The sequence below is a fragment of the Galeopterus variegatus genome, unplaced genomic scaffold (assembly GCF_000696425.1).
Source record: "Galeopterus variegatus unplaced genomic scaffold, G_variegatus-3.0.2 Scaffold9395, whole genome shotgun sequence".
NCBI lineage: Eukaryota > Metazoa > Chordata > Mammalia > Dermoptera > Cynocephalidae > Galeopterus > Galeopterus variegatus.
Window position 1 is genome coordinate 6,123 of NW_007735506.1, and position 17,600 is coordinate 23,722.

Genomic DNA, 17,600 nt, shown 5'->3' on the forward strand with positions numbered 1-17,600 from the left:
ACTTAAATCAGATACTGTAGAATCTAATGCTATATAGATTGAATCACTCAATTTATTAGACAAATACTCTGGATCAACAGCTATTTCCCAGGGTAGCTTTCCCTAGAGTCTCTGGCCTAAATATCAATAACTTGGTCTGGTTTGATCCACAATTTCCTTTTACATATAGGACAACACAGAAAGTCGGACATAGGTACACAGATGCCACGTACAAAGAGACAAACCAAGAAAAAATATATATGCCCATTTCTCCAAAACAAAAGCTTCATTTTTCCAACATAAAGTACAGGCACCAAAAGGCTTAAGATTATACAGTACAGAAACATTTCCTATTACTCCCCAGAAGTCAACAGTAGTAAAATGAACCCCACAGACTTCCAGCATTGTTCACTGTACCACTTGTAAGTAGCTTGTAGTAGCCCTATAATCCAGTTGGTTCTCAAAGCGTGGAACCTCACCAGCAGCTTCAGCATCATCTAGGAATTTGTAAAAAATGCAAATTCTCCATTCATCCCAGACCTACTGAATCAGAAATTCTGTGGGTAAGCCCAGCAATCTGCATTTGGCCAAGTCTTCCAGCTAATTCTGAAGTATGCTAAAATTTGAGAAGCACTATTCTAACCTTTAGTTTGACTGTTGCCTCTGTGAGATATATTTTCCTAAATTTTCGGGTGATGATGAGTAAAGCAGGTGGGCAAGAAGATACCAGAATGCTTGCCTGAACTGAATACATTAATATACATAAATATGCATACATGAATATACATAAAATATGATCATTGTTCTGCTGGTATATACTACGTAGAAGAAAATCAAAAAGCAAGGCTTGATATTTGTGTTTTATAAGTGTACTCATTAATTCGTTGGTTAATTCTGTGTACTATGTAGAGAAATAGCTTCAACCCTCAGGTTACCACTCTTATCTCAGTAGAAACTTATTTTCAGTAAGTCTAATAACTTTATTAGAAAAGAGCAAATCAATGCTTTAAACCTGTTTCAGATAATAAAAGGAAAGACTGCATAGCATGGCAATTAGCATTTTGGTATCACGTTTTAGTTTTTTCCTGGCTTTCTAAAAACCTTAACAGCAGTTTAGTTTGGTACAATTCTAATTCAGCAAATAAGTCATGCTTGTGGAAAATATACATAATCATGTGAATAAAATTTCTCATAGTGATTCAGCACAGGCATTCCAACAAACAGCAGCTACTTTATTTCATGACAGTAGCAATAGCTAGATTAGATTAAGGACAGTCAGGTCAGATGGGCAACGAGGAAGTGAAAGATTAGGTTCCCCTAGTCATTCTGATTTGCGAATCTGGTAAAGAAAAGGCCTCTGATAGGGTTTCTCTTCCAAAACTCAAGGAAGGCATAGGGAATTAGCACATTTATTTATTTTACTTTATAACACTAAAATTTGCATGAAGAAATGCAAAGCACAATACTCCACTGCCCAATAAATGTGACAATACCTCAAAACATGACAAAGATTCTTCTAACCATGTGCTACAGTGCTATTTAAAGAGATATTTTGTTCCTTTTGGAAACAGAAAAGCTGGTTCCTAATACATAACTGTTACTGACTTAGAAAAGAACACTCATCTACAACAGTTGATGAAGCCCAGCATTCAACACCCTGAAAATGAAAAAAAAAAAACAAACAAACAAACAAAAAAACAAACACCAAGGTCTCAATATTCAAAACTAATTCATAAAGTCAAATGTCTCTTATTGTATTAGGTTTGGCTCAAGCCTTCTATTGCTTTCTTTGTTTGAACATGTCTTATGTAGCTTCAAAGGTATATTATCCTGACACTTCAGAGGTATATTATCCTGACATTTCAGATCAGAGCCACTGCTATCTTCCCTCAAACTAGGAATCATTTTACTCTGCCTATCCCTAATTCTGTAAATACACAGTGGTTGCATTTGCTGTGGTATAATATCAATTTTAATGAGCAGGAAGAAACAAAACACCTAAAACCAAGTCTTCTAAGGTCCTTTACTAATAGTCTGATCTGTATACTCAACTAGAGCTGTGAACATTTCTGACACAGCTCTATAGACTCACTGTAGAGAGTGTAAAGGATGTTGCCAGGCAACTCATCTAAGTTTGAAAGAATCTAAGCATTGATAATGAGTCTCTTACTTTGGCTCCCGCAAAAGGTTTTTAGTGAACTCCCACATGTGTTTACAGGCTATTCATGAGAAGTGGTCTTTCTAAAAGTGTGTGTCCAAAAGAAGTCCAACTCAGGAACCTATATTTCTTTTCTAATTCAAATTTAATGTTTCCAATATCACAAGTATTTTTTATACCAGTATCCAATATGAAATAGGTATAAAAGGTCATATACAAAAAGTCCAGTGTTGAATGAACATTCATAATCATATCTTCAACATTTGTATTTGCACATGGCCACAACAAAAATCACAAAAATAATCCTGAAAACTATTTATCTAACAAAATTATTTTAATTCTTTTGAAAATTATCTTTGAAATTGTTTTCAATATGTACTCTCATTATTATATCTATATTCAGTAAAAACTATGTTATATTAAGGAGAATACGCAATCAGTTACAAAAGAGGTAAAATATGTCTTCATGAGCAGTACATACGCAAAATACTGCTCTGCTGGATGGATCTGATCCAATCCTCCCACTTTCAAAAGCAGACACTTTGCATGCATGCTTACCAGGGCAGTATGCATCCACATCCAGTTTCTGAGCTGAAGTGAGGGTTGGTGAGCCAAGCTCGGATTCTGGAATTCGTGGGCTCTCAACAAACTTTGCCTTCCTCAGAGGGGCTAAGGACAAAAAGAGAGACAGAGAGAGAGAAACAGAGAGAGCAGAAAATAGAAAGGAGGGGAGAGAGAAAAAGGAAAGAGAAACAGAAGGAAAGAGAAGGAGAAAGAGAAAGAAAGAAACATAGAGGGGTCATGAGTAAGGGGAGCAGCAGGCAACAGATGGAAGCACTTAAATGAACGACACACTCTGTCAGACTCAGATCAGGTTACCCTATTTTTTTGTGCCAGAAAAAAAATTAACTGCATTCTTCGTAGAGGAGATGGGTCTTGTTAAAAAGTCACTGAAAACTGAAAAAGCTAAAACCTAATGTTCAAAATTGTGAGCATGAGTTGGATTGTCTATTACTTTTAGCTTTTTTCTCTTTATAATGTAAAGAACTTTCTTATCTTGGCTTCCTTTACCATTAAATATAGATATTAACTAAGGAAAGTAAGGGCTAACTTTTAAGGTTCTGGGTATAATAACTGTAATAAAAAGGTTTTCTTTATCCAGAAATTAACTACTCTAATACTCAGTCATGATAAATACCATAAGTAGGATTAAATATAAGCCATCAGGCCTAACCTATGTAGCTTAACAAGGAAATCAATCACCTTACTGCTCAGCCACTAACGTAAGAAGTCAAAACTGCTCATGGGCTGAAATATTAACTAGGCCATGCCAGTCTGACACTGGATGCTAAAGAGATGTGATTTAGTTGCAAATTTAATCATGAGGTCTATGGAATAGTAATATCCCATGCCATGGAATCCATTTACTATTGTAAGAAATAAAATATAATTCATGAATTGCAAGTTTTACTTACTCACAGCACATGCAAATTTTATTTACTGATTTTTTGGGGGGGAATTAAGGAACACTATTGATATACAAATAATCAGTTAAATATTTTAAAAGTTAAAATTATGAAGACTGCTTTGGTACTTCAAATTGAGTTCTATCAAGTAAACTATAATAGGGTGAAAGTACTTAGCAGAGCACTGGCACAAAAGTATCAGTTGAATCTGAAATTGATCTGTATGCAGTGTCATAACTATAGGTGTCCCAGACATGTGAGTGTTTAAAATCACATTACTTTTTTCAAAAGTTTCTGCATGTTCTTCAAAAATCCTTATCCATTACTGACCCATGGGGTATTATAAGTTATTCCTAAAAGACCCTGTAAAAAGTAATATAAGACTGTGTCACTACAAAGGCCAGAATTCTAGGACAAAAATAATAAAGTATTAAGAGAATATAGAAAATATTTTTAAAATGTGCCAATACTCAGAACCTAGAGACAATGAAATGACACTTTAAACCTTATGGTGTATATATATACTTTAAGTGTGTGTTAAAAAAAAACAAAGCCTGTTACTGTCTCCATGGCAACAAAGGCCTTACACTAAGAGTGCAAACAGTATGGTTCTCCGCCAAAAGTCAGCTTTGCAATAGCAAAACTCACCTTTGTTAAGAATTGTAATACTTGAGTCTGTTACTTTAAAATCACTACCACGAATGAAAATCTCAGGTGATTTATATGCATATATATGTATATATGCATACTACTAATACCCAGTATTAGAATCTCTTTCAGTATAATTTCACCAACCAATTAAAAAATAATGAAATACTTTATTTATTCAGTATTGCTTAGTATAGGAGAAATAATTATAATTTAATTCTTAAAGCTCTTAAATCCTTTAATAGAATTTTGTTAAAGAGTTGTTATGGAATCAGAATAAGTATTTTAACTGCTGAGTTCTGACAAAGACAGCACCGGTACCTGCTCAAGGGACTCTATATATTTAAAAGTCTTAATAAAATTTTTAATAATAAAATTTGAGGCTAGTAGACAGAAACCGGAAACTTAGGATAGAGATGAAATTGAAGGATGGTAGGAGAACTTGAGGGAAGTAAAAGGAGTGTACAACAATTATGAGATGGAGTCAAGGGGAAGATCAAGGCCCTAGAGATCATACAAAAAAGAGGAAAGAGTTGAAGACTATGAAGAGAGTATGGACTATATGGTGTTAATCAATAGCTGAATAGATACTAGCTGAGTAAATAAAATGAAGCCTCTTACTGAAATACATAATTTTCCAGAAAACAGAGCTATTTTAGATCTGTGAATCTAAATGGCACACTGACTTCTTTATTTTTCCCTTCTCAGGAAATTCCAACTGAAGTTATCTTTATAGTTCACAGTGGACATTTAATTTTTTCTATCTACCTTCACCTCCTCCTCCACTGGGTACTGAGCATGTCTAATGATACGACTAAATTATTTTATAAGGTAGATAATGGTGCTCTCATCCAAGTTACAGAAAACTAGTGTTATTTATAAGTCAATCACGCACAGTACGTATGATCATAGATATGACAGGTTGTACAACAGTTATAACACCACTTGATGGAGAACATAAAAGAGCAAGTTGGAAGATGGGGCACATTATTTTGCTTGGAAGGCTAGAATTTTATACTTCATTGTAAAAAATGGTATATAGGATGACTCAGATGGATAAGAGAACTCTGTTACCAAAAGGATTTATCTAACAGGGAAAAAAAAAAATGGTTGAGATGAGATGGGTAGGAAGAATCTAAAACCAAAACCAGGTATTTTATTGTTATGTAAGAGATAACAGGAAAGTATTGCTCTGAGAGGTGATCTGACCCCACACTGAAAATATAATTCTTATGCTGTAAGAGACTTGAGTTGAGGAATCTGGCAGAGGTTGAGAGGAAGGATGCATATTGATTTAGAGGATGGGCATAGTGATTTGAAAAATCTAGGTCTTGGCTCTAACACTTACTAGTAGTAAGAAAAGGGGCAAGTTATTCAGCCTTACTAAGCCTCAATTTACTTAGAAAGTCATAGGATGGTTATAAGGCTTAACTGGTGCCAAGCATGGAAAGTATTTAGCACAGTGCTTGGATGTGGTGATGTGGCTCACATATAAGTTTACTAAGACATGGAGCAGTGAGGGCTATAGCTATGGAAAACAAAGCAAGGGACTTCAAGATCATAGTACATAGAGGCAGTATAACATGGTAGTATAGCAGTTAGGAGTTGGATAATGTAGAAATTAAGGGTCTCTGCTCTGAAACCAGAGATTCTAGGTTAGATTCCCATCTCTTCCACATTTTCTTAACCGCAAGAACCTTTCTTTGCCTAAGTTTCCTCATCAGTTACTTTGGGTTAATAACAGTACCTACATCATGGATGAGTTGTGAGGATTATGCTAATGCAAATAAAAACCTCAGAACAGTGCCTAGAATAGAATAAATGCTCTATAAACGCAAGCTGCTGTTTTTGCTGTTGTCATCTTCATCACAGATTCAGCATTATTTGTAATGTCTGAATTGTTTGTGTGTATGTGTCAGGGCAGGGTGGGGGGTGGTAAAATAAAGATGTATAAGATGGGAGATGAGATGAACAGTGTTATCTCCAAGTATTTTTTAAAAACTGGGAAGGGAGGGCCGGCCCGGTGGCGCACTGCTACAGTGCGCCACTTGGGAGCGCGGTGCGCTCCCACCAAGGGTTCAGATCCCATATACAGACCGGCCGCTCACTGGCTGAGCGAGGTGCGGGTGCAACACGGAGGGTTGCGATCCCGTTGCCGGTCCCGGTCCGGTACAGGCGCGACACTGAGGGTTGCGATCCGTTGCCGGTCACGAAAAAAGACAAAAAGGAAAAAAAAAAAAAAACTGGGAAGGGAATAATGTTGAAGAAAATATAGTATGTTATGCCTTAGAAAGTAGTAGAATACCCAAATCAAAATGATCTATGTTAAACAATGACAAATAGGTGGGTAAAGAAAGAGTTTAACCGTATAGTTTAGACCACTGGTTCTCAAAATGTGGTGCTTGCATCAGCAGCTTAGTATCAGCTGGGAATTTGTTAGAAATGCAAGTGATCATCAGGCCCCACCTCAGATCAGCTGAATCAGAAACTCTAAAGGGTGGAGGCCCAGCCACCTGTGTTCAGTGAGCCCTGCAGGTGATTCTGATCACTAAAGTTTATGAGATTGGAGAATCTACAAACACCACATGTATAGTTGATCATTAAGAGGACTTAAGAAAAAAGCTGTAATAAAATATAAATCAAGGCCTCATCTCTGAGAGTATTAAGGTGTATGGTAAAAGTTAGGGTTTCTATTCAGTCATTCTTCTAGCATTATAACTCTTGTGTTATGTTTTTTAAAAACGGTCCCAAGTTATAAAGTATCCATCATTTGAGGCCTATTTTGAAGAAAGACTGATATTATCTATACTCACTAATTCTTCCCAAAGTCATGTGGAGGTGTAGTGGGGAGTGGGGTAGTGTAAGAGCAATCAGATATATTACACAGGAATGTTAATTATGAAAGAGAAAAATCTACCTTTGGAGGTTCCTCTATAAACTGAAATGTTGTGGATGGTGCTGAAGCACACACAGTCCAAACAAATATAAAGGCATTAAAATAAGAATTTTAGGGCCAGCCCCATGGCTCACTTGGGAGAGTATGGCGCTGGTAGTGCCGAGGCCACAGTTTCGGATCCTATATAGGGATGGCCGGTGCGCTCAATGGCTGAGCGTGGTGCAGACCATGCAGTGCCGAGGGTTGCGATCCCCTTACTGGTCAAAAAAAAAAAAAAAAAAAAAGGAATTTTAAATACCTATTGAGGTATTTGTCTTTGACAAAAGTTTCATGAGAGAAGGGAATTTTTAGGGGAAAACTGGCACAAGACTCAGATAATCATGAGAGATTGGTATGGAGGCACATCAAATCAAAGCAAAGATCAGGAAAATGAGAAATGAAGAATGAACATAAAGATGAGCAGAACAACATAAAGTACCAAGAGAATATTTTTACATAGTTGGGTTTGAGATTTAAAAAATATATTTAGTAAGGTTAATCTAAAGATAAACTAAGTGTCAAATGTGATAGGAGAATAAAAAGATTTCAGCTTAGGCAAGAAAAAGAAATATGAGACATCCAAATTGGAAAGGAAGAAGTAAAGTTATCTTTGCAGATGATATAATCTTATATATATATAGAAAACCCTAAAGATTCCACAAAAAACCTGTTAGAACTAAAAAAATGAATTCAGCAAAGTTGCAAAATACAAAATCAATTATCAAAAATCAGTTGCATTTCTATATACTAACAATGAGCAATCCAAGAAGGAAGCTAAGAAAACAATTCTATTTAAAATAGGAAAAAAAAAAAATATATATATATATAAACATTTAAATATATATATATATAAAATACTTAGGAATAAATTTAACCAAGGAGGCAAAAGACTTGTACTCTGAAAACTACAAAATGTTGCTGTAAGAAATTAAAGAAGGCACAATAGAAAGGCACGATTGTTCACAGATTAGAACACATAATATTATTAAGGTGGCAATACCACCCAAAGCGATCTATAGATTCAGTGTAATGCCCATCAAAATCCCAATGGCATTTTCCCCCCCAGAAATAGAAACATCTACTTTAAAATTCTTATGAAATCCCAAGGGAACCTGAATAGTCGAAACAATCTTGAAAAAGAAAAAAGTTGGATTCTTACACTTCCTGATTTTATAACTTACTACAAAGCTACAGAAACCAAAACAGTGTGATACTGGCATAAAGACAGACATAGAGACCAGTGGAATAGATAGACAGACCAGAAATAAACCTTATGGTCAAATAATTTTCAGCAAGGGTACTGATACCATTTAATGGGGAAAGGACAGTCTTCAATTAATGGTTTTGAGAAAACTGGATAACCTCATGCAAAAGAATGACATTGGGCTTTTTTCTTTGACCATATAAAAAATTAACTTAAAATGGATCAATGACCTAACATAAGAGTTTAAACTATAAAATTCTTAGAAGCAACATAAGGTGAAAAGATGTGAACTAGAGAACTGTCAAGGAAGTAGAAACGGCGGAAAATTTATCTGAAAAGAGAAAACTACATTTAAAAAAGTTTTAACATGGTTTTCAGACGGAGAATCTTATAATATTCACATTTCAGTTCCTAAACACTTACTAGAAAATAAACCTTTAGGTATTATGAATTTCCTGGAGTGCAGGTGGGAAAGAAAGGGTACAAGGAGAGATACTGTTTGTGTCACTCTTTATTTCCTCCTTAACCCCCAATCTCTGTTAGGATTAAAATCTGAAAACAGGTTAAGAATAGCATCCTTCCAACCCATCCAATATGCTGATTAACTACTTCTCAGGATGTGCTTAAATATAAGCAACATCCTGAAGAAAGAGAGAATGCCAAGGAGCTTTTCCCTTATAGTTATGCACCTCCCACAAAATAGGGGGGATCAAAAACAATAAAGCAAAAAAAAAAAAAAAAGAGAGAGAGAGAGAAAGAAAAAAAAATAGAATTTGACAATTTGGCACAGGCTAGACATAAGTGAAAAGTAAAGAAGAGAAAAAACAATAATTCACATTCCCTGTTTTTTTTGGAGGGAGAAAGTAACTATCTAAAGAAAAGGAAAACCAAAACAAAATAACCCAGATACAATGCAGAAAAAGGAAATCAAAATTTGACATGACAGTCTTTACCCAATAAGGACTAGTCTACTATAGAAATAGTTTCTGACTCATCATAATGCAAATAAAAGCATAACTTCTCTGAAACCAACTATAAAGTTAATATACAGCTGTGAAATGTCTTTCCAGTTCTAATAAATTATTAGACTATTAAAAAGATTATCTGATTTCTCTGGCATCTATACAAATATAAATGAAATATAAAACGTGTGCAGTGTGGCAAAGTAAAGATGACTTTGTTTACCAATACAAATATCAGTTAGTGTGTTGTCACTAGTTATCCACAATAGGCTCTCATAAAAATCTTTCCTATCTCCATCGATCACAATGGACGGCTTTAGAAAGAAAAAATCAGAATTCATTTTATCTGAGCAAAAAAGCAACATTACATTGCTTGTACCATTTCCTAGACTAACAGCAATTATATACATTAAAAAAATATTGAAAGCTATCTAGTCAGCATTGACTTATGGCATATGATCTCAATGAAAAGAGAGACTCACTGTATAACACAAAGAATGCAGAAGCCATCCAAGTGTAGAAAAAATACTGTCGTTGAATCTGGTGAAAATTAAGCAGTTTGAATATCAAAATAAGTTCTTTTAAAGAAAGTACCTACCATTTAAAGACTTCTTAATAATGAAAACAAAAACCCTAAATTAATAAAATTCAAATAACTGAAATGCCATTAATAATTAAAATCCATAAACAATTCAGTAAAGAATGGAATAACTATGCACTAACAGTGACACAGCAAACTGCTACAAAGAAATAGCAAAACATAATGAAATTTGAGAAGGTGCACTGGCATGTTTATATATTTGCAAGTAATAATTTCAAAACAATGGGTTATCACAAATATATTAATAACGTTGTCTACTGACCAAAAGAAAGAGGTTGTGATATCAGGGATAAATGCTTTTTTTTTTGTCTTTTGTCTTTTTTCCGTGTCCGGCAACGGGATCGCAAGCCTCGGCGTTGATAAATGCTTTTTTGCATCTAGTACTTTCTTGTTCAGAAGTTATAGCTGTGAGGTATAACTTGAAAATGTTATGTACAGATACATATTGCTGACAACTCTAATGTAATTATGAAGCTAATTTCTTCCTATTTAATTTTTCATCTTTTAAATTATTTCCTTATTTAAAAATCTTATAAAAACACAACATAACAAAGGCCCCACCCTCTACTAGAGATGCTAGTATGTAATAAACAAAAACAGGCACCAGGATACATTTTAAGGATTAACATAATTATCTGACAGCATTAGGATACTTCACTGAAATAAAAATTCAGATTTACTCAAAATGTAAATCTAGTGCTAAATGAAATTTTCACATATAAAAAATGATACTTTAAAAATGAGAATAATTTTGTTAAAAACCTGTATACAACAATTTGTAAACCAATTCCATAAAATGTATCAGAGCTCTTCCATTCAATTCAGTATGTGTTCCAACCATGTGCAGAGAGAGCCCAGTACTAGATTCAAGGGATTCAAACATGATTACGACAGTCTCTGGCCTGAAGGAACTTAATGATGGGGTTAAGACAGATTAAGAATACCTATGATACAAAGGGGAGAAATCTAAGTGCCACAAAAAGGGTACAAAACAGAAGGACATTTTTCTCTCTCTTTTTTTTTCCTTTTTTACTGACTGGTAACAGGATCGCAACCCTCGGTGTCGCGCCCGTACCGGGGAGGGGACCGGCAACGGGATTGCGACCCTTGGTGTTGCGCCCGCACCGCGCTCAGCCAGTGAGCGGGAACCGGTCTCCACATGGGATCCGAACCCTCGGCGGGAGCGCCGCCCCACTCCCAAGCGGCGCACTCTCCAGTGTGCCACCGGGCCGGCCCAACATTTTTCTCTTTAAGCAAGGATTAACATAATGATCTGACAGTATTAAGATACTGCACTAAGAGAAAAATGTACTTCAGAATGCCTCCCAACTCAGTACAGAGTTTACTAAATGTTAATTAATTTTCTATTAAAAACCAAAATCACGAGATAATTTTAAGAGGATGGTTTTGAATGATTAATCCTGCTAATTTACCTTCTTTTAAAGTTTCTTGAAGTTTTATAGTTACAATAGTTGAAAAGTAAATGGGGGAAAATATGATCAGCTTACACCTCTAAACAGTTGGAAAGGAGCAAACTAAACCCCAAATTGAGCAGACAAAGCACATAATAAAAATTAAGGCAGAAATCAATAACAAATAAAAAATAATAGAGGAAAAAAATAAAGCCAGAATTTAATTCTTTGAAAAGATGAACAAAACTGAAAAACCTTAATCTAGACTGACCAAGAAAAAATTGCAAAGACACGAATTACCAAAATGACAAGTGAAGGAGGAGACATCACTACTGACTCTATAGAAATAAAAAGGATTATAAGGGAATATGATGAATAAGCTTATGCCAACAACTTAGACAACTTAAATAAAATGGACATATTCCTAGGAAGACATATGTGATCAAAACTGATTCACTGAGAAATGGAAAAATCTGAATAAATTTGTAACAAAGAAACTGAATTAGTAATTAAGCACCTTCCTACAAAGAAAAGCCCAGTCCCTGTTGACACCACTGGTGAATTCTATCATATACATTAAGAAGAAATAATAGCACTTCTTTATAAACTCTACCAGAAAATTAAGGGAGAAGTTGTGACAGGAGCAAATAACCAAGAAAAACAGGTTACTTCGGCTATATATGGTTACATTTTATATCAATGGTATGTGGAAATCTGTAGTGATATTCAATTTGACTTATAAATTTATTTTATTCTTATTTAATCAATTAGAATAAATATCACACTTTGCTTTGTTTTAAAAATTAATGATACCACTTTAACTTCTGTCAAATAAAAAAGTTTAAAAACTAAACTTTTTCCAGCATTACATGTATTTATGATAGTTTTCTTACAGAGCTTTATAAACAATTTTAGTTTTGCTGATCTTAGTTGGTACTTCAAAGCTGAATAAAATGTAAGAAAAAAATATTTTTTAAAAAGAGCCTTCTGATAACAGCTTCAATCTCTTTTATTGTTATTGGTCTGTTCAGATTTTCTATATCTTCTTGGCTCAGTTTTGGTAATTTGTATGTGTCCAGAAATTTATCCATCTCTTCCAGATTTTCAAATTTGTTGGCATGTAGTTGTTTATAGTAGTCTCTAATGATTCCTTGTATTTCTGAGGTGTTGGTTGTAATATCACCTTTTTCATTTCTAATTTTTGTTATTGGGGTCTTCTCTCTTCTTTTCTTAGTTAATCTTGCTAAAAGTTTGTTGATTTTGTTTATCTTTTCAAAAAACCAACTTTTTGTTTCACTGATCTTTTGTATTGTTTTTCGGGTTTCTATTTCATTAAGTTCTGCTCTGATCTTAATTATTTCTTTCTGTCTACTAAATTTAGGTTTGGATTGTTCTCATTTTTGTAGATCTTTAAGGTGAAATGTTAGGTTGTTTATTTGCATCTTCTGAAGTAAGCATTTAATGCAATCAATTTCCCCCTTAATACTGCATTTGCAGGATCCCGTAGGTGTTGGTATGATGTGTCATTATTTTCATTAGTTTCAAGAAATTTTTTGATTTCCTGTTTAATTTCTTCTTGGACCCACATGTCATTAATTAGAATGTTGTTTAATTTCCATGTGCTTGTATAGTTTCAAGAGTTTCACTTATTATTGATTTCTAATTTTAATCCATTGTGATCAGAAAAAATACATGGAATAATGCCAATTTTTTTGAATTTGTTGAAACATGTTTTGTGACCTAACATGTGGTCTATCCCGGAGAATGTCCCACATGCTGATGAGAAGTATGAATATTCTGAGGTTGTTGGATGGAATGTTCCGTACATATCTGCCAAGTCCAATAGGTCTAAAGTATTGTTTAGGTCTTGTGTTTCTCTATTGATTTTTTGCCTAGATGATCTGTCCAGTGTTGAGAGTGGGGTGTTCAGGTCCCTTGCTATTATGGCGTTAGTGTCTATCTCTTTCTTTAGATCTAATAGTGTTTGCTTTGTAAATGTGGCTGCTCTGACATTGGGTGCATATATATTTATGATTGTTATGTCTTCTTGATGGACAGACCCTTTTATCATTATATAGTGGCCTTCTTTATCTTTTTGTGGTTTTTGCTTTAAAGTCTATTTTATCTGATATAAGAATAGCTACTCCAGATCGTTTTTCATTTCTATTTGCATGATATATCTTTTTCCACCCTTTCACTCTTAGTCTATGTGTGTCTTTACAGGTCAAGTGAGTCTCTTGAAGAGAGCATATTGTTGGGTCCATCTTTTTAATCCAGTTCTACATATTTTTAACAGCCTTCAGTTCCATTGATGGAATAGTCAGAGGTCAAAAGTGAGAAAAGCAGCAGCACAGGCTGAATCTGTGTGTTTTACATCCAGCACACAACCTCTGAAGAACATACATCCCTGGTTACAATGCAGCATCCTAATTTAGACCTGAGTGGTATTTCAATATAGGAAAGATATAGTTTACTTTGTTGAATTGAGAGTAAATCCTAAGGTCATTCTTGAAAGCTTTAGAGTGACTAGTGGGTTCTCACACTTGCAGTTTTCTAAATTATGCTACCACACTTCAAAATATGTAAAGTGTTTCATCATGGTCACTTACCAAACTTGGCACAGAAAGAAAAACCTTTGAAAAACTTTCCTCTGATCATGAAGAAGAAGAAAAGAAAGATAGATAAGATGAAGAAGAGAAGTATTTCATTTCAGAAGATGAAAGGAAGAATACAGATTAACAAGGAGATCCGGACAGGATATGCAACAGTCCAAGCAGAACAAGAGCAATCACCAGATCCAGAAGTAAGAAAACAGTGTTTTCATCTTAATAAACTGGTATAAACTGTTTGAGAAAGACTGAAGTCTCTCAAGCTCACTTTTAGCTGATGTATTTGTAAAAATTATGGTTCTCTTCCACAGACATATTACCACAGTTATAGCACAATCGTGTTTTCTCCTTGTATTAGTTAGGGTAGGGCAAGAGCTGAAACAAACAACCCTATAATGGGTTATAACATAATGTTGTATTAACCCTATAGTGGCTTAATACAAAAGAATAGACTTCTCACTCAATATAGGTGTTCAGCAGGAAGAACCTTCTTTCTGTAATGTAGTTCCGCCACTACCTTAGAGCCCCGGAGTTCTTTGCTGGATTCTCTGCATTGAACTAAAGACCAGGAGGAATGGTATGTGAGGATTTTATACATGTGTGAGGATTTTATAGCCCAGTCTGGAATGGGTACACATTACTTCCACTAATATTTCATTCAAATTCAGTCACATAACACACTTAATTGTAAGGAAGGCAGGGATATGCAGTTTACCCATGTGCCCAGGAAGAATGGGGAACAGGTTTTGGCAAAAACATGGTATTCTTTGCCATACTCTGTTTAATACCTTGGAAATTCATTAAAGTGAAATGCAGAGCTAATTAACAAAGCAGCAGATCCTGTTTTAAATTTATCCCTTTTTCTTTGGAATGTGCTGAATATATATATCACCAGAACTTAGGATCAATTTAAATTTATATATTGATTTCCAATCTTTGTTTCATTCAAATATAATGCTTTATATTACAGTGCCTAGAATATTTTTTGGCATATGATAGCGGGTTAATAATTATTTGCTAAATGAACAGACAGTAGAAAATTAAAGCAAAGACAGGCATTACAAATAAGAGTTTTAATAACATGAGGTTTTAAAAAGTGGGTATTAAAAAACACTCATGGATTAAAAAAAGGTCAATCACCTTTCTGAGAGACTTAAAAAGACTTTCATGAAAAAGACTGTATAAACTGTCTTCATTATAACTATTTAATTTCTAGTTTTACTGGCTAGATTATTTTATTTTAAAAATATCCAACAAAATATGCTGAGAGTTAAAAGGGTAACACATGTGAAAAGACACTTTGGCTGTGTCCTGACTCTTCCACATTCAGGGATATTTGAATGATACTAACAAAAGAAGTCAATATCTTTCTATTCCCAACTTGTAACGGGAGGCTAAGTAGCTCCTTTCTAACCCTCTGAGGCAGATAAGTCACTTGTGGATCAGTTTAATCCTTTGAGTCTTGTTTTTAAGCTTTGTTTAGGCAGGACTGGAGTAAATTTTTATTCCAAGGCCAGTTCAGCCTTACTACTTAAGGCGTGTCCTTTCTTGGATCTCTACTGAATGCTCCAGATTTTAAACAAGATCTCTTCATTCTGGCAGGTCAGAACAACAACAACAAAAAAATCTCCCATTCCTGTGGGAACTCTAGGAATTGTTTGTTCAGTTTATAGTTCCCCTGGTATTTATTCTTTCTCTATCCTCATGGTGTCTCACCTCACATCTATGCAACTCAGTATTAAAGACTCAAAGAGAAGCCTAAACAGAATTTTGTAGTTCTGTCTCTGCTTAGCTCCCTATTCTTCAGTACTCTGTAATTTCCAGTTGTCTTGGCCTTCTCAATCTCTGATCTGTTTCTCCCCTTCAGCAACACTGTCATTCTCTGCTAGAGTTCTCCATAGTCACAATACCTTCAAGGCAGAAACCCAGGGTTCACCTAGCTCCCATCCCCACCCCCCTTTCTATCAGGGATCACATTACCATGCTGTCAACAGTCCAATGCCTGAAAACAGTTGTTTCTAGTGAGAAGGCAAGTCCAGTATTGGTTACTTCATCATAGTGGAAAGAAGTCTCTCACGGTGTTTTAATCTGCATTTTTCATATGTTTATTATTCAAAATATGGCTGAAAAAAACAGACTCTTTGAGTTTTATATACAGCTGTATCCTTAGTAGTGTCTGTAATAGTACCTGGCACAGAGCAAGTACTATTATTTCTTGAATGAATTAACTAGTTTATGTTTGTTTATATGTTTTTGTAGGTATAAATGATCTATTCATGGCCTTCATCCATTTAGTGATTAAGACCTAAGAAAACTGATGATTCTAAGTGTATCCAGGGTAACTCAAGAATAAGTATGTTCCTCTCACATAAATTCTGTTTTCATGCCATTGTGTGGTGCTACAAAAAAGAATATACTAGACACACTGATATGTAAATAGAACATACAAATGAGAACATACAAGCAATAAATATGGAGACGACATGGTGCTCCAAAGAAGCAGTTATTGGAAAGATGACTGCAATAATTTTTAGGACATTCTTAGAGATATTACTTCAGTGGGATTTTAAATAAATTAAATTCTCATTACAAGAAGAAACTGGGATTTAAATCTTTGTTTATCTCTACATGTTATTACAAAGAAAAAGGCAAATTATTGTAGCCTACAGCTTATTGTAAATGACATCTCTTTACGGCAGTAAATGGCAAAATTCACAGTGTAAGAGATAAAATAAGGCAGAGTAGATTTCAACTACCTATTTTATTATCTTTGCATACACAAATCAATAATCTGATTTCAGAAAAGCCTTTTAAATATGCTAACTTGAAACACAATACTCAAATGCCAATCAGTTTAATGGGATTAGGTTTTCATTTCCATACATCTCAAGAACAGCTAGATTTTTGACAATATAGAGTTCCAAGTTTCAAACTATGGATATGTTGGCTTATATCTGATTACTGGTTAATGGTATGAGTAATTCTATTTATTTGTCAGACCAACTTGGGAGTTTTAAAATAGCTACGATATATAACTCCATTAAAATTTAAAATATTATATGAACATGTTTCATCACAGGAAAATTGGAAAATATAAAAAGCAAAAATAACAAAAGTAAAAATGACCAGAAATGCTCCCTCTGTTAAATTTCAAAGCACGTGGCCTTTCCTATTGTTTTATTTTACATAAAATATTAATGTTAACAGAATCAGCTAAAAATGATTGATGACTTCTTTTCTGAAATGTATGGGGCCGGCCCAGTGGCGCACTGCTACAGTGCGCTGCTTGGGAGTGCGGTGGCGCTCCCGCCGAGAGTTCGGATCCCACGTACAGACCGGGTCCCGCTCACTGGCTGAGCGAGGTGCGGACGCAACACCAAGGGTTGCGATCCCGTTGCCGGTCCCGGTCCGGTATGGGCGCGACACTGAGGGTTGCGATCCGTTGCCGGACACGAAAAAAAAAAAGACAAAAAGTGAAATGTATGACTTTTGAAAGGAACACTCAGATCCTAAAAGTAGCAAGTATGTTCATTAATCAACAAACTATATTAATGATACAGTATAATGCCCAAGAAGAGTAGCATCACTAACATGAAGCTGAATATTAGCATAACTTTTCTTTGTTA

The 17,600-nt window shown here is 34.8% G+C and overlaps 1 protein-coding gene across 1 annotated transcript in view; it reads right to left on the reverse strand.

Annotated features, from left to right (window-relative positions):
• Window positions 1-396: 396 nt before the first annotated feature.
• LOC103609256 (protein TANC1-like) overlaps window positions 397-17,600 on the reverse strand; it is a gene marked incomplete at its 3' end in the record, with an annotated part of 69,848 nt that continues 52,644 nt past the window's right edge. The window contains exons 4-5 of the mRNA XM_008593604.1: window positions 2,696-2,806; window positions 397-476 (exon numbers count right to left, since the gene is read on the reverse strand). Of these exons, the coding sequence (XP_008591826.1) occupies window positions 397-476; window positions 2,696-2,806 (191 nt within the window). The remainder of the gene's footprint in view (window positions 477-2,695; window positions 2,807-17,600) is intronic.